The sequence below is a fragment of the Synchiropus splendidus genome, chromosome 14, assembly GCF_027744825.2.
Source record: "Synchiropus splendidus isolate RoL2022-P1 chromosome 14, RoL_Sspl_1.0, whole genome shotgun sequence".
Taxonomy (NCBI): Eukaryota; Metazoa; Chordata; class Actinopteri; order Syngnathiformes; family Callionymidae; genus Synchiropus; species Synchiropus splendidus.
In genome coordinates, this window is record NC_071347.1 from 1,632,572 (window position 1) to 1,658,218 (window position 25,647).

At 40.7% G+C, this 25,647-nt stretch overlaps 1 protein-coding gene across 3 annotated transcripts in view; it reads left to right on the forward strand.

The window, feature by feature from the left end:
- Nucleotides 1-1,167: 1,167 nt before the first annotated feature.
- Nucleotides 1,168-25,647, forward strand: part of LOC128770880 (protein inscuteable homolog) — a 33,086-nt gene continuing 8,606 nt past the window's right edge. The window contains exons 1-7 of one of the 3 annotated variants that reach the window (XM_053885821.1): nucleotides 1,168-1,308; nucleotides 9,132-9,209; nucleotides 19,689-20,055; nucleotides 20,120-20,172; nucleotides 20,345-20,468; nucleotides 21,395-21,508; nucleotides 25,021-25,146. In XM_053885821.1, coding sequence (XP_053741796.1) covers nucleotides 9,151-9,209; nucleotides 19,689-20,055; nucleotides 20,120-20,172; nucleotides 20,345-20,468; nucleotides 21,395-21,508; nucleotides 25,021-25,146 — 843 coding nt within the window. In that variant the 5' untranslated portion in view covers nucleotides 1,168-1,308; nucleotides 9,132-9,150. Of the gene's footprint in view, nucleotides 1,309-5,827; nucleotides 5,966-6,153; nucleotides 6,187-9,131; nucleotides 9,210-19,688; nucleotides 20,056-20,119; nucleotides 20,173-20,344; nucleotides 20,469-21,394; nucleotides 21,509-25,020; nucleotides 25,147-25,647 lie in introns of those variants that run through there. The other 2 variants (XM_053885820.1, XM_053885822.1) reach the window with 2 other exon arrangements.

Consider the following 25,647-nt stretch of genomic DNA (forward strand, 5'->3'; position numbering starts at 1 on the left):
TCTGACGTGGGTGTGGTGGACTTTAAATCACACACTCCAAGCCTGCGATTTAGCTCGCCACAAGGGACCACATCTTAAATATTGCCCCATTTGCAAAAAATCAGTGGAATAGAGAGTCAAGAGAAAATTTAAAGATGTGCGGTAGCAAAAAAATCTTGCCTCAACAAGAAAAATACACACACACACACACACACACATATATATATATATATATATATATATATATATATATTATAGCATGCAATCTCACGTGCAAGTATCTTCTATGTGGATGTTCAACCTCAACACAGTTCTCTTTTGTTGAAGGTTATTTAATCCTAGGTCTGCTACTCTGCTCTGGTCATGGTTGTGGTCCTTTCACATCTGGAATATCGAGCACCACCACAGATTTTGAACTCTTCCTTGCTATGGCTAGCTTCCACTGAGTCCATTGCAACTTGCTCACGGAATCTCAGTCTGTGAAATTAACCGGTTGAACAGAGCATCATGTTGGAGGGAAACTGAAGGTTTCAAGTGGATACAAAAACGAAACAATACAAAACAATACAAAATGATACAAAAAGATACAAAACAAGAGGAGGTCCGACAAAAGAAAGGCTATATATTATCATAATTAAATGAATATGAATATAAAATCTTTTTTACAACAAAAAGAATTGTGACCGTGTTTGGGAAAATCTTTTGGCTTTTTGAAAGAAACAAAACAAAACAAAACAAAACAAAACCAAACACAACAAGGAAGATAGAAGCCTGAAATAGTATTGATCTCGATTCCAGTGATTGTTGTGGCATGATATTTTTGTGGTGTGTGCTACTTGGCAACAACAAATATAAGGAGTTTAACGGTGAGTGAAATCTGATTGTAGAATGTATTTAAACCCCATGACTAAGTGCTGGTTAAAATGATGACAGACTAAGTCAGTGCCAACATGTGGCTTGGTCTGATTATAGCCTTGAACTCCACTTCTACCTGAGCATGTCCTCTGTGTCTGTCTCTTATTATGTCAGCATGATTCTGCTGGCCATGTGGTGCATGTGTTCTGCTCGCCAGTCTTGGTCATTCATTATTAAGCGGCTCCTGATGTTAGGCCGGCCGCGGCGTCTCCGGTGTCAGATACCCACATGATCCCCTCCACTTAACTCCAGTGTGTCAGGATCCACTTCACTCTCTGCCCTGCCAGAGCTGCTCCCAAAGTGTGGTGCTCCCCTTTGCTGCTCTCTTTTCGCCTCCAACTGCTTTCCTCATCAGTATATTAGTGACAGCAAGTGGCTTAAAATGCATCTGGATATTTCTCTTGCTCCCACAAGGTATGGCTGCGATTTTATACCTGAATTATAACATTTGCAGCATTTTCAAGGAGTGAGTGTGGTGTTCAGGGGATTCAGAGTGTTCATTTTAACAGACGTGTGGGGTAGCAATTCTGGGTTGGATATTTGTGAGGAGAAAATGTCCGGTGGTCTCCTGGATGTCTGCAGTTTGCCAGTATGTCATCATTCATCGATGATGGATTCCAGAAGCTTCATGACACTGTGTCATTTAGCTTGCAGGTGTTCTGTGTAATTGTGTGTGAAACATGACCTGACCTTCACAAGTGACACGTTGTTGCCTAGAAACATCACCTAAGCAGCATGTGACTTCCTTTTCTGCAAGTTGATTAGAGGTTCCAGTCCTGAGGCCTGAGAGGGGAAAGTTTTCCAAAATCATGAATTGAAGGAAACCTGCGGAGGTCAGGCCAGACTCAGTGGACTCAAACAAACTCACACTGAACTGTATTACCCCTAGTGAGCTGTTCAATGCTGCATTCATTTTTATCTTTTGCTCTTGTTTTGGAAACTGTACGTATCAAGTGTCAATTTCCTGACAGCACATATTTTGCCAGGCTGTTACAAACTCAACTGTGCAACTATCACAGAACTTCTTATGCATTTTGATCAGGTTGCACTGGGAGGACATCTTTATTTGGCTCACATTTAGTTCGTTGGCAGAGTCATTTCTGATGGACAAAACACCATTACTGCGTGCAGTTGTAATAAACGTAAGACTCTTGGGGAATGGAGAGGTGAGAAGAGCTAATCAATTATGGGACCATCTGCACAGCATAAAGAGTGTTTTATATCTTTTCCTAGTTGTTCCTACAACAAACAGCAGCCAAAAGCAGTTTCAGCATGAGTAATAGTCATATTTGGGTCACTGTTCACATGAATTCAAATGAGCTATGATGGTTTAAAAAACTGAAAAAAAAGGTAAAAAAAAAACAACAAAAAACCAACAACAGTTCATTCAAATGCATTGGGTAGACATGAAGAAAAGACAGGGTGAAATAGTTTTGATATAGTCACCGACAAACGTGACTGTTGCTGGACGTGTCTCACAAACCCATTTCTACTGCATCCGTGGAACCAGCTTAATCCACACTGAGACATACTGAACAGCATTGGTTTTAGGAACTTTTTCGGTCTGTATCACGGAACTTGGTGTGACATTACTGACATGTATAACAATGTTTATACATGTCAGCTGGAAAATGTTTCAGCCAAGTTTAACCAACAAGTTAATGATTGAGACACTGAGTTTTTGCATAATTCATGTAGCCTCAAAAATAATTCATGGACTCATATACAATGGACTTAATTGACTAGTAATGAAGTAAAAATACCCTCACTCAACTGGAGTTTTTGAGTACCTGTACTATAGTCAGTAAATCATTCTGTTGGCGCGTCTTCTGCTCAACATTTGACAGTCATCTTACTTACGTTTGCTTATTGATAGTGATGGGCTGATGAGGCTTCATGAAACACTGTCCATATTTTCTGAGCCCACTAGATGGCACTCTCTGCTCAATTTTTATTTTTTATTTGAGCAACCATTTCAATGACACCTAGCATCATTTAGAAACCTACAATGCTGTTTAATGAAGTCTCATCAGCCCATCACCTTTTATGACAGATTACAGTTCACACAACTTGACCAAGCTCCTGCACTGATTAATGCTGGTGGATTGGGGAAGCAGGAGTGTGTGGCATCTTATCACCTAACATCAAATGAAATGTAAACATTAAAACTCCTCATAGCCACCTTCACTGATGATGTGTGATTTTGATGATGAAGTACAGACGCACTGGCCGCATGTATCCTATGACAATGTTTCACTGAGTAAGACTGTGAGTACTACATTAGCAGGAGAAAGCATATGTTTGTTGTGACGCTGGCTCCCACCACACAACACCCTGGTGAAAAGACTGACCACGCAAAAGTCCTCCAGGACCGAAAGAAACGTCAACATTTCATGAGAGTGAGTGAAGAAGATTTGATGCATCAAGGATAATTGTAACTCTAGCGATGAGTTTTGAGGTTAAATGAATGACTTTCATCTAGAGGAGCAGCTTGTGACTTTACTATTGGAAAATAAAATACGGCTGTTTCCTTCTTCTGAACTTCAATCGCACACTCTTCAAACACACTATTTTGTCTGAAGACTGAAGTGAAGCGTTTTATATTGCTCTTCTTCTCCAGCACCAACTCAACCTGTAAATGTCTCATTGAGTTAATTCTAATGAATAAAACAGCTGCAGGCATAGAGGCGGAAGAGACAAAGAGGTTCACCAGAATGGTTTTAATATACCTTCTCAGTGATTATGTGGATGTACCTCCAATAGTCAGTCCAACCCTTTGCTTTCAGAGTCAAACATTTAATTTCATGAAGTTGATTTTAAACATATGTAAGTGGTTTCCCAGAAGCCTCAAGGCAGAGTGTAATCTGATGACCCCTAAATGAGAGTGACTTTTGCATCTGCAGGGCAGGAACACATTTTTATTTTAATCTAACTTTCAACCAATTATGAGCTTTCTATTTTTCTTTCAACATTTTAGCACAGCATAGGATTCACTGTGATTCAGTGTTTGTGTCGTGAGAGAGTACCACAGTTCAAGAAAGGGGTCACTTGTGTATCTGGAATGTGTCGGTCATCCTGTGAGAAGCGTCTCACAGAAATAATAAGGACTCTCTGAAGCACATCAAAAGATCTACAATGATTTTCTTGTTTCAGTCGGGACATCCAATGTTCACTATTTTAGAGTCACACTGAGGGGGCTGCTTTGATTTAGAATTGCTACAGAATGATAGACTGTCAGGATTTGGTTACTTACTGTGATTAATGCTATAACTACATGGTCATCAACATATTTGATGCCCTTAATCCGCATTCCCAACGTGGAATTACTAAGATTGTTTTCTTGTTTTTTTCTTGACAGGATGCAAACAAAGAAACCTTTTAACAATGAGCGATATCAGAGGAGGAAATCAGATGACGACAGGGTTCTTAAAGCAGCTTAGCAACGTCAGAGTGAGGCTTTAGTAGCTCCTCTCAACAGAAGTCAATCAGAAGCTACTGTAAGAAGAGAAATGATGTGTGAGTGTCATGACCAGAATAACAACGGAGCAGTTCATAGAATTCTTCCAACCTGCTAACAGATAAAACCCTGAGATGCAGTTTTCTCTGGGAACTGTCATAAGTGCTGCTGTGTGAACGGACTAAAGTCCAGCCAAAAGCGTCTTGTCCTTTAAATAAGTCAGGACAGTGTTATATGAGGAATGTTCTAAATTTAGATTCTCTGAGATAATTGCTAAGTACAATGTTGTGGCAGGGAAAAACTGTTTTGTCATCTTGAGTGTTGTGTGATGTCAATGCAACTATTTGACAAAGCTGCTATTTGTTTGCATTCTCACCGTGCAATGAAACACCAACACCACCATTATTAAATGTCAAGAAATAATGGGTTTTATTGAGTAATCTACGATGTCAGACATGGTCACTGTTCCGTTCCACTGTTAGGGAAACAATAACAAAAAAGAGTGGCACTCTTTGGGGAGTTTGAACAACCCAAACTCCCTTATGTATTGACATTGACGTTATATTGACCTTGTACAATTTAATACAATTATGAAAACCTTCTCCTTAGCTGCTCTCATTCTGTCCTGGTTCACCCAAATATTGTCTTGTCTCCGTGAAAATTGCTTGGAGGGAAGCTACTCTGGAAGACATGGTGAGTCCCCTACACTGAGTGAGCTTCCTCAGCAGAAGGGAGTGCATGTAACAACACGGTCCTCTGTACAATGGAGGCATCGTTTTCAGCCTCAGAACCTCCCTGCAGCAGACTGTCATGCAGTGTTCTGAGTCACAGCAGCAGTGATTGCTGCTTGTCGGAGATTTTCTGAAAACCAATGATAATTTGGGAGTTGAGACAGCGGTGCTGCCAGGCTGCAGGAAGAGTGCTCAGAGATAGAAGTTTTACAATCAAAGGAGTGACTTCTTCTCTATTGATCTCTTGAAAAATGACTTTAAAATTCCTGAAATGTGAAATCACAGCTTACAACATCCTCACATCCAGATTGGTGTTTCTCGATAAAAACCTTTAAGAGCTACATGATGAAGGTGAAATTGTTTTATATTTTACACATTGTTTTGATTGCTTTATGGTAGTTCCATGCTGAGTAAAGTCAATGATATTATAACAATGATCTTAAAACATAAATCATTGAAAAATAATCGTGATTATCTTATTTGCCATAATATTCCAGTCCTTAAACTCTTGTCATGACTCCAACGGTAGCAAAGATGCACTCCGGGCCAACTCTGATACGCAGCTCCTTTGTCACAGAGAACAAGGGTCGACTTTCAACTCAATTGTGTGGGAGGGGAATGTCTGCTCCGTGGTTCAGCACATCCAGCTGATTGTCATCCCTCTGTGGTGACGCTCAATTACAGCATTTGTACAACACACAACTGATCTTTTTTCCATATTTAAATGTCACAGCATTCGAAGTCTCTTCAATATAAGACGAACACTGCTGGAAGTTTCCCTGCACAAAGTTTTACCGGAATCTGTTTAGCAGCTCGATCAAGATCCAAAACGCGTCAGTGAACTGCATTACCTAAATAAAAAGCTATTTTGGCTTCTCCACTGGTGAGTGGCTATGCTGAATTATTTTTCCTGATTTCCTCAAAGCTGCTTTTTTTCTTCTGTTGTTCGGTGTGGCAGCCAAACCACATGAGCGTGTTGTTTTGTGCAGACCAGTTACTGTGTTCAGCTTGGTGGTTTCGAGACCAGTCTGTCTGTCTGCTGGACCTCAGATGATTACAAAGAGATGTGGAAAGTTATCATTGCACGGGGACTCAAACTCTGAGGTACAAAACAATAAATCTTTGGCGCTTTGTGGAATTATGCAGCAAAGTAAAGGACTAGTGGTGGTGTTAACGTAGTATATTAACAGTATCTATTTTTCTATGCAACAAAATAGAACCCCATCAGCTCCATTAGAAAGACTAATAACTCAAGGTCAGCACACATACCCCCTTGTAAAAACAGAGTTTGGATAAATCTTACATGTCATCTATTAGGCACCTACCGCACCCACTAGTTGGCACGGCAACTAGTCAGTCAACAATGGAAAGCATTTTCTCTTGTTCCAAAGTGTGAAGAAAAAACATTTTCGTTTGTCAATGATTTCTTGAAATGTATGTGACCTTGGCATGTGCTGATGTAACCTAAAGATACAATGGGTGCAGGAGCATCGCGGCTGATAATAGGTGACTATTATAGGCACTTTAAAAACAGTCAAGCATGACTATTGGTAAACACGAGCTCATGAAAAGAATTTACATATTTCTGGATAAACACCAGCAGATTAATTGGTGGTCCATATCAATGTTTGATGGGTTTGTCATGATTCATAAGAATGCCAATTAAGTCCATCCAAGTACATGAAGCTGATCGGCCTCCAAAATATATACGTATCGGGTTAAAAGGTTAAACAAAAAAACATAATATTCAAAGAAGTAACAGGTTATGATGCATCAGTTTTTCAAACCACTGACTGAAAAATCAGTGTATAATTGAGACCAGTGAAGCTTCACCACCCTTATCTTCTCAGGCAGCCCGCATTGAGGAACTCATGTGGAAATGCACATATTCAAGTGGAAACAGAAGAATTCTATGATTATATAAGGGTTACTTGTTACCAGAAGACTGTTACCTAAACTTCCATGGCCACATCATTGTAAATTTGGCACACTGACTGGGAGTCCAACGTCTCAAACTCTTCAAAAGTCTCACAGGTGACCCAAGAAGGACTTAGCAATAGATAGCATTTCAGGCACAATTCATGGATTGATCTTGCTCATCTCTTCGGTCGCACTAAAGGCACCAGGTCTTCTTTTGGTTATATTAAATCCAAAGATAGCGAAGCATTATTGGGCACATCATTCGTGAAGGCGTGTGTTAACACTGAATGAACAGGAGAGGTTTGCTTTGGAACAAGCACAAGTATGAACCTAGTAACTGCTGATTTGTGTTTTCCTTGCAGTCTTTTCATATAACATTGAGACTTGATGACGAGTGACGGAAACATGTGCCAAATCACTGCGGGATATTTAAACCTCCTCTACACACATGCAAAGAATAAAAATCAGTAGTCTAGCGAGCATGGAATCCATACCCAAGCCAAGTCCCTGGCTGAGTGCTTGTTTTGCTACCCTGCATGTGACTCGGGGCTAAGACAGTGGCGTCCTTTGTGTGGCTTACCGAAGTACCACCACATTCTTCACAGAAACAAAATGGGGGTAGGGTGATTGGGAAGCACAAGTCCACTCGGGTTTCTTCACAGACACAAAAAGAAATGTCCACCTCAGCAGGAAAATTAGCACAGGCTGCATTAAACCTTTTACTACTCAGTATACCACTGCCTCTTTTGAGGATGCTTTGGCGCTGTCGCAGTGGCTGATACACATTTGTCTGCAAAGTTTTCCTAAAATGTGTTGTACTCCACTCAGAATTACCAATCCCACTCAAGTGGTCCTTAACGCCTCTGAACTGCATGATTAGCTGCACCTCACGACTCATCTCTATTTCGATGGTAATCCACACAAGAGGGCTTGGCGCGTTCAAGGATCTCTCATGGAACCTGACCGATTTCAGCATTGTTGGTTCTGACCCCCATGGTCAAGTTTCAGGCCAGTAAATTTCATCTACAGCTCAATTGTCAGACCGTGATGCTGAAGTTATATCATTCTTTGGTTTCCTATTCTTGACCAGAACTTTTCTCACCCAACTCAACTGTGTCTCACTTTAGCTACCCTCTCAGGCTTTCTCTGAAAATAGGCACGGTGGTGGTCACGGTCAATGGATGCCGACATGGTTTGAAATGGAAAATGTTAGAATGTATATATGTTGATAATTTCAAAATAACATGCCTTTAGTCAAAGGAGACAGGATGTGGAATGGAGACAGGCTTGTTGAAGATGATCAGCGTCACTAATGCAATTCTGCTGCGGTCAGGCAACCCAGCACTTTTGGGATGGAAACCTTAGGAGAGACTGACATTGGCTCCTAGCAGACCATAGGACTCGTGACAAAGACACTACTGGGAAGTGACTGATACGCATGTTTTCCAAAACAATAGAGTAATGACTACAGCCTCGCTTGTAATGAAGGTTCTTCCGCTTGTCTCTATTGATCGCTCCGCACTGTGCAGCATTAGGTAAAGGCAGGCTGTGTGAGTGTAGTCATGTCAGAGCAACCTGCTAATTGTTATTACTAAGAATGAATTCTGAAGCTACACTGCTGCAGGATTTCAACAGCTAAAAGGATTAAAGTTTGGCCCAAGCGCATGGACTTCCACAGCTTCTCCAGATTGGAAATGGACTAATCCAAATGGGATACATCAATAAATGGCAGAATAAAGCTGCAAGCACTTAAGAGCGTCACCCGGGTCTGCCCGACTCAAAGTCACTGGATGGCAGCCAGCCAATAAATTAGATGATAAGAAATATTATACCGCTGGCATACTCACTGCTCACTGCTATTTAAAACAGAGAGCTTTATTGATAATTGAATTACTTGGGTGGAAAGGGAAAAAAAGAAGGACAAGAATAGAATGTTTGGAGGCGGATCAATATTGTAGTGTATCAAGAGGCAGCGTCACAGCCAGCAAGACGCTACATTTATCCTGTGTTCATGTGGCTACTGTTGCATGAGACTATTTAATCTGCAATGATCCTTTCGCGATTGACTGAGTGTTTTACATATGGGCAGAAATGAGAAGATGACTAATGGTGAGTTGTGTCTGTTTTAGGTGACCGTTTAACCGAAGAATGGCGACTCCCCAGGGCAGTTCCAGACAAAGCAGCTCCCTCTCTTCTTCTCCGATGAGGTACATAAAACTGAGGGTTGGCAATTCATATGTATTTATATATATTTATGGATTATGGATACATCAAGTTTTGAGTCAACACGACATGCCTTCATTTGATCTTTATGTTCCTTATCCCCACTATATCATATCCAACCAGACATTTTATGATTTTACTGACAGACAATCCACACAGCAGCAACTGAAGCTACCACAAAGTAGTTAATAAAGTTAGATGTCTGCAAGATATACACAAAAAGGGAACACCTTTGACCATAGTACAAAGTATTTTTACTGGGGGAGGTAGTAAAAAAATAAAATAAAATAAAATCAACCATTGGTTTTACTCAGGCTCAGGGCCAAGTTTCATTTAGTGTCATGTATGTACTTCATGCATGTTTTGGTAATGTCGTCACATTTTAAAATGGTTTGCGCCTGGAATGGGTACCCTGAAATATGTTAGCTGCCAAAGTAAATGGAAACACGATTAGCATGTTATTTGTGTCGATCATTTTGAAAAATTTGAAATGAATCCTGCGAATTCCCACCTCTAATTTTCACTTTTTTTCAGAAGGAGTGCTTACACGTCTCCGTTCAGAAATGTAAAAAGAAGAAGCAATGTGGTAAATCATTAGCGCCATTCTCAGACTCAGCAAGCATTTCAGGAGACTCTTATCCTGAAATGCTTGCTGACGTAACAATACTCTAACATAGAGTATTCTGCATGATGCCATCTAAATGAATCATTCCGATCAAAAGAAGCATTCATTTAGTGAAACAGAAATTGAAGCTAGGTATTAGTTTGTCATCATGATTCAAATAACATCATAAACAACAATAAATAACAATAGAATATGTCAATTTTTGTGTGACACCCATATTCCTTTATTGTCATCGTGGCAGAAAAGCTTGTCTCAGACAGTTCATGTGGATACTTGGAGAAGGTACCAACACAAAACTTGTAAAAGATTTTTTGTGACATTTCTGTGAGCTGCAGAACTTTAAAGAAATTAAACTAACTAAATGAGGAATGTCATTCCCTAGTAAAATCTAATATTTGTGTCTGTGTCAGTTGGATACCAAAAGCTGGTATCCAGCTTCCAAAAGCTGATATTCAGCTTCCAAAATACGTTGTTCTGGTCGTATTTTGGAAGCTGATTCAAACGCTTCCCGTACTGTTGCGTGAAGCAGCTTCAGCCAGCTGCTGTAAATAACAGTGTTCTGTCACTGAATGCATGATTATTTATATCCGTCAAATAATGTGTGTGCAAACGCTTACATGAGAACAGGCGAAGCACGTAGTCATTAGTCATAGATGTGGAATCAGTGAAGACATGCATGGACATGACGACTCATTCACAAATAGAATGTGTTTGTTGAAACGTCTTCCCGCCCCTTTCCTTCAGTGAGCATTGAATGCAATTGAGAGTCAAGCCAGAGACGTTTATAAATACTGTTAAATGACAAAGGGAGACTTTGCGGTTGAACCTCAGGGTTTTCTGGAAATAAGCAAGGCAAAGACAATGTGGGGAAAAAAGAGAGGTGGCAAGTGTAGACAGGGCTACTTGGGGTATTGAGGAAGGCCAAAGAGAGAGGCAGTAGGCTGATGGAGGAGCTTAGAGTGGAGCAAGCTGTGTTCAGGATGGGCAGCAGGTGAGGTTGATTGGGGACAGGGATGGAAACATGTTGTCTAGTGGACACCGTGTTAGCCCAGTGTGTAATGAGCATTGTCGCAGTCAAGACCACCTAACACAAGATCCATTCAAAATGTCACAATGTCAAGTGCAAACCATAACTAGGACTTAGAGTGGGCAAGAATGAGTCACGGCTATGACCAGGTCCAAGACTGAGAACAAATACGGATGACAAAAGCATTAATGTACTGTATTTGTGTCTTGTCAAGGTGGTTGATGAGTGGCGATGGATCACAATAGAATCATGGAAGAAAATGTTTTAAAAAGAACACAAATTCTCAAGAACACACATACAAAGCGGGTCAATAACTTGGGACTTGATGCTGGATTTCCCATCATCTCTGTGTATAAAAAAAGGTTCACTAAGAAAGCAATATTGACTGGCATAAAAGTGGGAATCAGCTGAAAGTTTTTCCAAAATAAAAGGCGGACGTGGTTGTGTTGTAACTCGGGTGATTTAAAAAGGATTCACCATGTTAGGGAAAACACAGAGAATAAACAGTCTATTTCAGGCGAAGACCAAATTGAAGATCTTGACGCTACCGATCAAAGTGATGAGATGATTGAAACGGTAGTTCAGGGAAGGTGGTTGTGAGGGCAGCTCCCAAAGAAGGACAAGCATGGGAAGAAGTTGAATTTCAGAAACCTGAAGGAGGGCAGTACAATCCTGTGAAACATGACTAAATATTCCTCCTGCGCAACAGTATTCTCATTAGGAGGTAAGCCAGTGATTATGATACTCGGACCTCATTGACTAGTTTTTGATGGGGACATTTTCCTGTGCAGAATAAGGAGGCACACTTCTTCAGATATGAATCCAAGTCACAGTATGTTTTTTATGTTTTTGCTATGTGTAAGGATTAGCTCTGACCCCTCACCATTAAGACTTGGTGTCCTCAAGTTCCCAATAGACAGCATGCTAATAACTCCTCAAGTATGTGGTCTCGTGGCTGCAGAAATGCAAAGGTGAGAGTCTGTAGTCAGAAATGTGTTTTCCAACAACATTGAACGACTGGATAAAATAGCAGAGCATGAGAGAAAACATGAGCTGCCCTGTGTGAAGCTGCACTTGGATGCAGATTAGAGAAGGTTGAAAACATCTGGATGTCAGATGTCCGCCACAGTTGCCAGGACTTTGCTGCATCACTTTGTCCGTCAGAGTTTCACATTACAACCAACTGGGCTTGACCTTAGGCCAGTGAAAACCAGGCGTGACTTGCAGATTTAGAAACACCATATGCTTTAACCATTCCGTGAGCTCATCTTTTCCCCCATACCATGTGGAACCATCATTATGGAGAGTGGTCTCCCAAGTCTTTTTACCACAGCTATTGTCTCAGTAAAAAGCAATGAATCACATGATGAAGATGTATTATTTTCTCTAAAAGAATGCCTTAGTTGGGATTTCTTTGCTGAAGAAGTAGCCACACTTGCTCATTTAAAGCCAAACCCACAACGTTCTGCTCTCATAAGCTCACAGCTCATTCTGACCACATTTCCATTTGCCTCGCCTCAACTGGACCCCTCTCATGTTGTGGCAACAGTGGAGGATGGAACATATTTCCATTTGTTCATACGTGCTTGGCATCAGAGGACGTGAATAATCACGAAACCACTGAAAGGAAGGATTTCTTCCTAATTTAGATTAATGCTTCCAGTAATGCATCCATCGCTGTGTCCTTGCCGTCAGTTTGTCATTACACAGAGTGACCACAGTTACAAGTTCAGGCTTTCAAAATGCTTGTTACAATGTTCTCTTTGAGGCCTGTTTGTCGGCCTGCTCATGGGGTGAATCTGTGTTTTCGAAAACACAACATGCCAAATATAAAGTAGCAGGGTTTTCTCACCTGCACATATATTGTATTAGCCAGGCTGTTCCGGTTAACATCTCTGGCAACATGCTGGTGTTGCACATTCGTCTCACTAAATCGACCACAGGTACACTGTCAAACTCTAGAGTCGTGAAAATTCTAAAATCAAAGATGGACATTTAGAGGATCAAGCCGCTCTCCTGCGCAGCCATTGTAGCTTATTGCCAGAACAGAATCCCCTGAATGTGTTGTGTTTGTTTGACATCAACTGATCCTCCCATGTTAGTTGCAAACTACTGTACTACTGCCATATTTATCCAGTGATTGAATAATTGAAAGAGAATGACTGAACAACTCAGCTCACTGTGTCATTGGAATGTCCTGAAAATCAGATGTATAGCTGATCCTAGTACAGAATTTATGGCTTTCCCCACCAGGTCATTTGAGTTGAATAAACAGAAACAATCGGAAACAGCTAGCGCTTAAATATTATAGACAGAAACTGGCTGTAATGTAGTATCATATGACTTGTTTGTGTCTGGGGCAGATTTCAGCGGACATTGTCCTGCTGTGTTTCTCTGTGAAAAGAGAGCAACACTGCATGTAGGACATTATGTCAAAGAAGTTAATTTGCTCACTTCAAGGAAGCCAAACTGTGCCACTCAGGACGTCCACACTTTTAATTCCAAGCAGCAGTGGGGAGCTCTCTGCTGTTTAGCTACGCATGGAGAGTCATCGCCCTGATCTTAAGTGTTGAACATGTACCTGTATCTCAAGACACTGACAGCAACATGTAGAACAACTCTTGTAACAGCCCTCAAGCACCATGAACAAATCAGCTCCAGCAGTCCAAAAGTTCATTTAGTGAGTTGCAGCATGTCCTCAGTTTTACTCCTGCTCATGACTGGTGAGCTGTGAGCCAAATTGTAATCTTTACATTTTTTTGTTTGGTACTTGCTGTGGAACCCTTGCAGATATTCCTGCGGTCTTTTTTTTTTTTCCACAGGGGTGTAATCTAGTTCTGTAATTACTATATGGTACAGGCTGTGTCCATAAATGTGCCAATAGGAAAAAATAAAGAAAGTCAAGTATGGTGATGAAAGGCAAAAAAAAAATCGACAAGGATTCTCTAAGGAGGTTTACTTTGAACATGCATCCTTATAGCCGTGGAGTGCAAAACTATAGAGATAGAAGTTTAGGCGTCCCAGCTCTTTCATCTGGCAGAAAAAAAATGTGAAGGCAGTTTGAGACGAGCGGAAAATGGATTCCTCCAGATCTTGCTGTCCTCCTACACCAAGACACAACATCCTTTGAGGTGTGATGGCTTTCATTCTGCCGTACGCTGCTGTTGACTCACTATGCTTTTGCAATTGATAGAAGAGGCGTCTGAAGTCGCAACAGGAATTGTGTCACTGTACAGTTGTATTTCCGTTCATCATCTTCCCCGATGATGTGATTAGTGGGTGACCCTCAATTGGCACGCAGAGAACTGTGGAGATAAATGTGTGTTTTCATGCATTAGCGGCTGCTGTTTTTAGCTGCAAACAATGTGACTCACACTCTGTGATGATTTTTGTCGGAGATCTTCGTGTGTGTGCGCAAGTGTTTGAAGGAAGGAGTCTCCCTAAATTCACGAGGCCTGTCAGGAGACGATCGCCTCCTTGACATTTTGAAAACATTTCGGGAACCTCAGGTTCCTTATTTGCACAGAACTTTTCACAAAAGTTTTGAATTGATGTAAATAAAACATGGCTTCCCACCTGAAGAAGAACAAGCTGCATTATTGGCATTTTTTCAGTGAAATTGCTTTCAGTTCAGCTGGGACGGTGTTCTAAAGCTTGTAAAAGCTTCCACCCTTTGTCCTCTCATCATTAACTGTCTGACTGACCAGCACCACCCAGCCTCTTCACACTGTCATTTTCTCTCGTTCTTGGTTTGAGTCCCACATTTCACATCAAAGAATCCCATGGTGTTTATTGTTCTTATTATTTATTGAGGAACAATTGTTAGAGAGGTCCACAATTATGACCCTGATATCCTGTGACTTTCTGTCTCACTTGTGGTTAGAATTGTCCTCACAAGGACACACAACTGGGTCAGTTAGGGTCACCAAAAGTATTACAGATTTTTACATGTACAGTGTGTTTAACAACATATTTTATCTGTCTCTTTAACTACTCCTTTGGTCAAACTCTGACTCTCTTTTATAATCTTGAGCTTAGCTGAGGCGTGAAGCGCTCTGGGAATCTGCAGCAGATCTGCAGCTTCCTTGTGACTCATCCAACAGAACCACGCCATGTGCCGTCAGACAGTCTTGAGGAGTGACTCACCTAAAAGCACCTGAAAGTTTTATTTTCACTTGGTGTTTCACAGAAATGATCAGTTCGCCGTGTTCTGCCTCAATAATTCTAAGCAGCAAACTGATGTCCTTTGTAAATCACCACAGCTGCCAAGCTCCGCATCAGCCCTTATTCTTAATGCGGTTTTAACGGGACATTATGTAATCCTGCCTCATTCCGACATTCATTTGATGTTTTTCAGTCTTTTGAACCACTGAAATGACAATTTGTGACCTTTTCAACCCCTCTTAGGTCTCCATCAAGTGGTGACCATGCAGAATGCAGTTTTGTCCCATACAACTTGCGGCGGCAGAATGTTGGCACCAGTGAATTTTTTAAAAAGAGCTATTATGAAAAATCTAATGAAAACAAACGCAGGTTCATGAGAAGATTATACAGGTTGTCTTCAATGCATTTCAGGCTTCAAATCAGTTCAGTGAGGTATAAGAAGAAACGATGGAAAGTATATTAAAAGTTGATCAAGCACTGACTTCAGTCCAACCAGCTCATATTTGTGAATGCCTCTTAATTTTGGACATCACACTTGTTACCATCTGTAGTAAGTACATAGCTCTCGACCAAACCTGAATAAAAATGGGCACAGGACTATCACAAAGAATAGTACATAGCAGTCAGCATTTTGTGCCACAGAAGTGACATTTCATAGTATTGTATTAAAATGAATGTACACTTGTATTTAGTATAGTATTGTGTGTGGGAAGATGTGAGGTTTCATTTTGTGAAATGAATGTATTGGTGAAGAAATGATTAGAAAAAAAATTAATTAATTAATTAAAATAGGAACCAACTAAGCACACTCACATAGACACACATATTTCTATCCTTGTTTTTCAATCCTGTTTTGACTCTCATTGACATAATGCTTTTACCACCCTCTCACCAATGAAACTTAACAATCCAAAACAAATGGCTTAATGTAGTCAGGACTCTGAAACCAAACGTAACCTCAATTATAATGACCCAATGATTGTGAAGCCCTCATCCTGAAATTGAGGCTTAACCTTTTGCGGTCCGGTGGGGACAAGGGAGTGTTTTCCCCAGAAAGGACTTCACTAGGATATATTTGTTTGAACACTTGTTTAAACACTTTAATGTCAACAAAACTCCAATAATTTCATTGGTCTGATGAGACGTGGCTCAATCTTAGCAGCATGAAGCACGTTTAAAAAGTCCATAATATAGTGAGCAATGACTGTGATTGGTTGACTGGGCTGCAGAGCATCAGGTGAAGTCACCGTTACTGTGCTTGCTGTTGAGGGTGATGGCACCTCACATGCTTATTGGAAGATCGACCAAGATAGTTTAATAGGATTGCAGTCAGAGAAACTGAGGTTTGTTTGACGGTAATAGCCTAAATGTCCTGACAAGAAGGTGGCTTGTCAAGACTCAGCACTCACAAGTATGGCAAAACATGACTGCTCCCAAACATGAATTACAAATAAAAAGTGGTCAAGAGACCATAGGTTTTTATTGATGTCACCTTTCCACTGCTGTGTTGTTCCAGTTACCTCGTAAGCTGATAAAAAGCATTTTTTTAAAGAACAAACTGCAATTCTCTATATAAATGTTTAACAATATCCATATCACTAGGTGCAGTCCATAGTTTGAAAACCAACACCTGTGGACACAACAGACAGAAACATTACTATTCATTAGCTATTGTTTTCTGCTGTCCTTTGCCATCATATCACTGGCTGAGCAGACATCGCTCTGTTGTCCACTGACCCTTTGGTTGCCTCAAATGGAAATACTATATTTTCCTATTTACCAGCCGGTGGCGTTGTGCTTCCCATTTCTTTGAAAACAAACACATATTATTACTTCTGAGAGGAAACGCACGCCTAACAAAAGCCAATGCCAAATGAAAGCTGACCCTGCTTGTCTGGTTTGATTTAAGATTTGTTTGTGTGATCGGGTGAGGAATCCCAGATAAATAGTTTTCAAATATTGTTGCTGACTTTCATCTGTTTCAATGAATATATTGGATGGGTTTATAAAGTCAAATATATATATATATATATATATATATATATATATATATATATATATATATATATATATATATATATATATATATATATATATATATATATATATATATATATATATATATATATACACATATATATATAGGCAAGTTTTTTTTTTTTTTTTTTTTGATGATATATTCCACTTTCCACTTTTATATTCCGATTTGAAAAGGTTGTAGCTTGAAAAGGGTCATAGGGATATAAAGAGCTAAATATTCAGGGGTGAACAGACTTACATTTTTAAACAAATATGCTTGTACTAATTATTGTGTCTGAAACTATATTCTGCTTGAACGTAATTCATATATTATTCATATATTAAATAAAAACACTATTTGACACTTTTATATTTGTCCTCCTGCGGTTTGCTTCACAATGAAATAAGCAGGTCTTCTTCTAGCAAGGACTGAGTTAGTGTCAATGATGATTGAGTTTGCTGTGAAGATTGGACTTTAATGATCTGTTCCTAGTGATACTGAGGGTCTTTATTGTCCGTTGGTTCTTTGCTCCACTCTCTAATGAGACCTGAGACTGACCCAAACAGTTCCCATCGCTCTGATTCTCTGTGGTAAACAGCATCCCTCTCCTGGCTTTGTTGCTGGATTACATCTGTGGGTTTTCTAATGAGTCCGCTCGCCTCGCCCTGGGGTCCACGCTCAATGATAAATATATGAGGTCAATGAAAAATATTTGTTTGGAGTAAACGCACTTCCATTTAACTGACTATTCAATACCCGCACAACAAATCAGTCTCCAGTGACCTGCCATTTGAACAGTGAGCTCAAACAAGGAATACTTAATGACCTGTCCACACGCGGGGGCGCCTTGACTCATCAGTAGGGCAGTGGATTATTTTTAAATTGCTTCAGAGTACAAAGGAGGTCTTGGTTTCTATAATGCTGGACAACAGCCGGCCTAGTACAACAAGTTAAGATGACTTGGTTTGTTGAAAAATGGAATCAGTGACATAGACAGAATAGCCACACTTTGCTTTTCACCACCAATTGTTGTTTGATCATATGCGCTCGCTCATTGGTAGTTGCAGTTGTACTTCAGCTTTAATTCCCTTTAAATACATTCATTCATTTCTTTCACCCAACCTTGTGTGTTCTTTGCCACAACTGAAGCATGAACACTGTTTTGACCCTCTGGAAGATGCAAACTGAATCCGAACCCTATGGTAATTTAAAAACTGGCTGCCGTTCAAGCAACCCTGGGATGGAGCTAGGTGTATTATCAAACTCATTTAACGTGCTGAGTTTCTGTATATATTTCTCAATTAGCTGTTTTCCTAATAATAATGATAAAATAGAGAGTAAAACTGTCACTCCTTTTGCATCTCCTCTTAAATGGGTGGCTATGTTCAGGTTAATCTCAGCATCAACCTCACTGTCTGGAAACATCCTCACACCTCACAGAACATTGAAAATCAATCAGAAGGGCCCAAACAGTTTGTGGCATAAATCAGTTGAAAAAAGAAAAAAAAAAAAACAAGGCTGGGGATTGATAATTAGTCCACAGCTAAATGGCATGTCGTTGTCCAAACAATTTCAAATGAAAAATCGTTACTGTCCTCTGGAGGAGGGGATGATAATTAAAGCTTTCACGTGTGCATCATCTCCACACTGGAGACTGATGCTACTGTCTTCAAAGCCAGGCACCTGAGAAACAACAGCAAGATGGGTTTCATGAGCCTTTGTTGTCGCAGCAGTATGATTAAAAGAGGCACCAAGGTGTGACGTCTGTAAACTGGACAGCTGCATTTTCCCTTCAGGCACTTTGAAAATGGCTGAATGCCTTAGCAATTAAAGACTCTGTCTCTCGTCAGTGTTGCTACTTTTCATACTTTTATTTCAATTCATAGATGGCAGTTACTAAAACTGCAGTGTTTTTTCTGAGATAATCATGGCTGATGTAAAGAAAGTTTTGACAACAGCTGCCAAGTGTTTTTGTTCCAACCAATCTAATCTTGACAGCTCCTCCAACCAGGTAATCTGAGCAGGTAATCTGAGATCAGTCAATGTCAGTCAGATACTGCTTGTTTCAGATGACACCTGTTTGGGTAAACTTAGTGTGTCTGACTGAACAAAAATCCGCACCCACTGCTGCCCTTTCCGGAACAGTTTGGTGACCCCTGCTGTACACCTTGGTTCTGGCACCCAATTCAGACATTGCTTTTAAAAGTTGTTGTTTCGATTTTGTATTTTTTATTTGCCGTCAGACCATGCAGATTGATAGTTCTCAAATTTTATGCATATTTATCAGAATTTTTCACCATGTTCTAGTTTTAGTTCCACAGGAATACTATCAGACGGCATGGTGCCTTCTGCCTAGTTGATAAAAATTCAAGCACCAATCGACCACATTGACTGCTGTCGAGTAAGTGCAAATTCTCAACTATGGAATATTAACTGCAGTCTGTGGTGGCCATGCTTTATACATTGCAACATGAAAGGAGGCCATCAGGCAAAGCTCACAGGAGGGCTTGTAGGTTTTCTTGTAAAAAAAATGGACTTTCTCTTGGCAGCACTGGATGAGTTTGTATATGGTTCATTTAATGGTCATGCTCAAAAAATGTATTCATTTTCTTGTCATTTTTCTGCAGTACCCACATGCAGTCCCTCCAAATGGACTCAGTGCAGAGATGGATGGAGGACCTGCGACACATGACTGAGGTGGAGTGCATGTGTGTCCTCCAGGCCAAGCCCATCGAAGTGGAGGATGAGAGCCAGCAGACAGAGCTAATCGTTGCCTCTGCTGTTGGTGGAGGAGATCATGTGGCCAGGAACAACCTACAGTCACTTCTGCGTCGAGCGCTGGTGGTGAGCACCGAGCTTGGCAAGATGTTCCAGCGGCTGGAGAAAGGACGATGGCAGAGGGTCCACAGCACGGCTGTTAGGGCTAACTGCCATGTGCGCTCCCTTGTGCATGAGTACAGCACTGCACGAAGCACACCGCCTGAAATGCAAAAGGTGGAAAGCATTTTTGGTGAAAATGTTGAAGTCATGATGACACTGATATCCTTATTGTTTGCAGTATGAGAAATCTTTGCTGGACAAGTGCATGGAGCTAACCAACATCACTGAGAGGTAAGACATCCAAACAGACAAATGTGGCAAGAATTGTTCTTTAATTCACTCTGTATTTGTGACAAGGATTCATGATACAGTGCCCACATTATCAGAGGCACTCTCTCCTCTTCGATATCATCCTGGCATAGTTTACTGAAAAGAAAGTTTGAAACTCTTTATGATTCTGCAGGTGTCTCCACAGCGATGACGAGTTCTTTCTGAAGTCCATGAGAGACGCCATCCATGAGATTCTCACAGATGTCAGTGACTCATTCAGCAACATGATTGACATGGCGTTGGCCAACGAGATACAGGTATGGCAGCTGAATGAAAAAGTCTTGCATCAGGAAGCTTTTTTGAGAATAAGACAGTTTCCACCATGGGTGCACAGAAATGTAAATAAGATTACCATTTGTTTACACATTCACCCCGCATGATTGACACCAAACCAGGGAGAGGTGAATCCCGGTGTCAGGTATGTGGGGGTGTCTTTGACAGCATAATATAAATATTGAAGTGCAGTTATGGCCCATAACTTTTTGAGTCAATTCTATAAAATAAGAGCAGTCTAATAGATATCTAAATGTATGAAGTGAGTCAGAATGATTCATCTCAATATGAGAACAAACAAATTGCACAGAAAAATCTGTGTTTAAGAAATTGACCTTTTAAGACATTAAAATGTTAATCTTAATTGACCCATAATCCTACTTTCAACTCTAATTCGTCCAGACAATGTTCTTGAATCATTGGTCGAGAGCCGTCTGACCATGTTTAAATGCAATGATACTGTAACAGTATCAAACAGTATACAAAGATTCCTTTGTCGAGGGTCCTGAAAAAGGATCCTAGGTTGTTTGTCTTTTGGGTACATATATGATAATTTCAGATGTTAAACAGAGAACAATTCTGTATGAACTGACGTACAATAGAGCATGGAACAAGCAGTGTCAACTGGCAGGTAAGGCTGGACTACCCAAATGGTACTGAAGGTGCTGGTGAAGCAAAATACCGGGGAAGACCTTAAGCACACATGAGCGTGTAAGCCTGCAGCAGTACGTATATGAAGATGTCTTTGACTCTGATGTCAGACAAACACTTGCAAGCGGAATTATTCACTGCTCCTAAGTCCTGATGGAATTCCAATTATGATCCTGGGAAATGAACAGAAATACTGCAGTGATTGTCAGAGAATGCGTTGCTTAATAATAGTTGTGAACAGTTTTCTTGTCCTTTCCAGATCCTCATTAAACAGATCGAATCTTCAGACAGCGTCCACACCATCAGCAACGCCATCAGTAACCTGCTCTCACTCACGCAAGACGGACCGCAGCTCTGCAGCATCATTGCAAAGGTGACATTTCATACATTCTTCATAAAAAATAAAGAGAAAAAAAAGTGAATGGATGTCCCGACGGCACATTATGATAAACTCTCTGTTTCACTGCAACACAAGATAAGACAGGCCAGACAGCAAGTCTCATTTGTCCATTAGTAAGTTGGCTGCTTCCAGTATTCTCTCGATAAGACCCTTCCTGGTCCTCCCTAAACACACATACAGAAACACACTCTTCCTCTGGCTGCCAGATTGGAAGATCAATACTGTCAGCTAACATTAGCAGTGAGCATTGATCAGGAGGTTCAGGCGTCTTAACCTCTCAATCCACCGCACTTCTGTGGTCCAGCCGACCAACAGTATCGTGTTTGCGGGGGAACCTGCTTCCCCATTGCAACAAATGAATACTCAATATAAACAATGCCTGGCTAAATCAATTCACCTCCATGAGCTCATCTCTCACGCAGACAGTCTTTACATTCTTCATTCTGAAACCCGTATGCTCATTATCAGCTGGCCTACTTTGTCAGTATTTTTTAATGATTACAAGGGAATTCTTACCTGAGAGGGAAATGTGACAAATAAAAAACACGGGGATGTAAAGCCACTGAATACAATTTTCTCCTGTACTGAGGCTACATTAATATGGGGATGCTCCTTTTCCTATCCAATCTGTTTTTTGCTGATTTCATGCAAAAAAGGATGTGGCTCTTTTCAGCAACAAAGTAAAACAATGTGGCAATGTTGGCCACCCCTGGTCTACGCAAACACAAAAACTCACTGAGCGGTCACCTGGACCACTGTGAGTGACCTGTTGTTGTCGGCTGCGGTGACAAATGTAATAGTTTACAAGTGTTTCAAAAAAAAAAAAAAAAATATATATATATATATATATAATTTTTTTGAACACGTGTTCATATATATATATATATATATATATATATATATATATATATATATATATATATATATATATATATATATATATATATATATATAGTATTTGGTGACATCAGAACGCTATTTTTTAGTTTTGAGATGTAAAGCCCTCTGTAATCTGCAGCCTTCCTCATGCTGTCTGTCTCTTCATATGTCCTGCCAGAGTTCCACCTCCATGATGCGTTGTGTGCCATCTGTTTGTTCAGATGTGTCTGTATTGTCTAAATATGTTTGACCAGGCGTTTATATGTAGAAGATGTCATTGGCTGCTTAGGATGGAGACCCAGTCACTGAACTGTTGGGAGATTGAGAGAGGATTAACAGAGATTTATTACAGGAAGAATGAAACCAAGGATGTCGGCACCAAAACGCGGAGCGTAGAGAACACACAGGGACAGGGACAAATCTGAAACAGAAAAACAAACAAATCAAAAACTCAAGCCTGACTAAGGGGGGCAACGAAAACACACTCTGAATTAACTCACAAGGCCCAAATAACAAAAAGCGCTTGCTGGTGGAAATAAAACTCACACACACAAGGAAATAACTATACTGACAAAAAAAAACCTGAGTTATATAAAACACACACGATACTACCAAGAAAAGGTGAGAAACAGAAAACGAGGCCAGGAGAACAACTAAAGTGGCGGCTGAAAAGAAAGTCAAGCACGCACAGAACTTCGATTAATCAGAGGCATGAGAGAGTGGAGTCACGAGGGAAGTAACCATCTGGCGACACGAACTGGCACCAAGGTGTAGACCTCCCTGAAAGGCACATTTAAACCTGGTTGATTGCCAGTGACGGTGGACATCCTCCCTCCAGTTGGTATCCGGGATTATATGGACGAAATGGATGCAGAGCACAGACAGACGGCTTCATTTGTATCTAGAGCCGTATGTAATGTTGAGCATTAATGGGCCTAAAGGAAGCTCTCACTACTTCACAGATTAGAAGACACGTGTTCACTTGGTTAACCAGCATGTGCAGTCAGCTTGTAGGCTACATTTCAAGTATCTTGCATGATGGAACACGTCTTAGTGAACTCAATAAATTTGATTTCTCAATAGACTAACAAAAGTTCATAATTGTCACACAGCTATAATCGTGTATTTAGAGTTGGACAAAACAACAACATCAATGCTGCTGTGGCTCAATGGCACCTGCTCGCCCCTCTGGACTTACTGACAACTGTGCTACAGCGTTTAGAGACTCTTCCTGGGATAGCAGAGCAATATTTCATAGGCAGCAAACAGGAAACGGGAAAAAGCGGTAAGAGTGGAGGGCAGGATGATTAGCCACTCAAAGCCCTGGCAGCGCGGCCTCGCTAGCAGGAGACATCCCAGCCCAACAAAATAGCCTTATTAGGATAATGGCTGCAATGACAGTCTACGTTCTGCTCCAGGTAATTCCATCTATTTGCTCAGTGAACAGAGCTGAATACCTATGGTCATTTTGATCTGAGGAGAGCTTTATTACCAACAGAAAGCTGATACACAAGTTATTTTTGTTTATGCCACGGGAAAATGTGGAGCCATTATCTCCAACAAATCATGCTTTTTCTTGTTCATGAAATATGTATATTCTGGCTGCTTTTATCTCACATGATAAATTGGGTGAGCCATTTGCTAGGCTTTGAGTTGGCAGACTTGTGAGGTAGAGGCGGCCAAATTCATCAGTCATCCCAGGTCTCTCGGACTCTCCGGCAGGCTTCAGTTCACCGGGACCCGTTGTCTGCAGAGGGAGCAATTTGATCCATCATCCCAGAGCAATACGCGTAGTTCCAGATAAGAGCTGATCATGACGCATTGATCTGGATTCTCTGGGTTACTTGCCAGGCTTATAAAAGTTTTTGACTGAATATATACAGTATCTCTTACTTACTGTTGAGTAAAAAAGAAAATAATAATAGTATCACAACTGCTGAATTCAGTGCCAAAACCGCATGTGGAGGTGAGTCCCTCTAAATCCAACATATATGCACCAGGTTCACCTTCTCACAACTTTATTACCTGAATGACCTCATTGGTGTGAACCATCATAGGAAGATATCTCTGAATTTGGGTGTGATCTCACTGACTAGAGTACAAGGGTGATGCATGAAGAAGGAAGGTGCAAAGAGCAAACAAACCAGAATACATTTATTTGATGAATAACAGCAGCGCACGCGTGATTACACAACTTAACCTTTCCTAAGTAGGTGATAAAATGTACAGTGATGAAGTTTGGAGATTCAATGGATTTGACAGGTGGCTGGAGTCTGTTGGTGTAATCTTGTTACACCTGACACAAAATTAACTCAAAGAAAAGGGAAAAATGTTGGTGCACAGTTGTGTTATCTTGTCATTTGTTTGTATCTTGTTCAAATGGCTGCAGAAAACAAAATACCTGCAAATGGATGCTTTCTTCAAGTTCCATATGCATCTATATACTTGCCCTTTTTTTCCAATTCATGCAGGAACTAGAAATTGTATTTTGAAATTCCATGACTTTTCAGGATTACAAAATTGCCGCAATGTGTCAGCCATCTGTTTGGAAAAAAAGGCTTGCAATTATTTTAGGAAAAAAAGTTAATTGTACACTTTATTCACAGGAGGGTGCTGTGGTGGCACTGTTTAAAATCTGCCGACAGGATCGCTTTAAGGACCTTTATGCTCATGCTTTAAGAACAGTGGCCTCCATCTGCTGCGTGGAAGAGGGCATCAACCAGCTGGACAAGGTACCTCCCCATGACACCTTTCTCAGAAGGGACTACTTGTATGTGAATGGTGCTGATTGGTGATGGGCAGATGAGGTTTAATGTCACTGTATTGTAAGGTTTATGAGGTTTCATGAAACTGTGGCTGTGTCCTATTTCCCCCAACACTCGATTTGGTCCCGAACACTCGGTTTTGCGCGTTCACATGCAAGGGTAGTGTGCCCCAATACTCCTAAGACCGAGGGCACTCACCGTTCAAACCGAGGAGGCACCGCAGCTGTTCAAGTGGGAATTTGAAATGTGGATAGATGTCCAGGATACCAAAGTACTTTATTTAAAAACCATGTTGGATTGGACAACAGGGACATTTTAGTAACGAGAACTACTCTTCCTCTCTCCCAGGACTCTTTGTTTTTGTTTGCTTTGAACATCCACACTGTGTCAGTTGTGTGTGCGCAAGTTCTGTGTTCGATAAGACTGTCATCCCCAGGACACAGGCGCCTCTCGATGAGACACTAACTT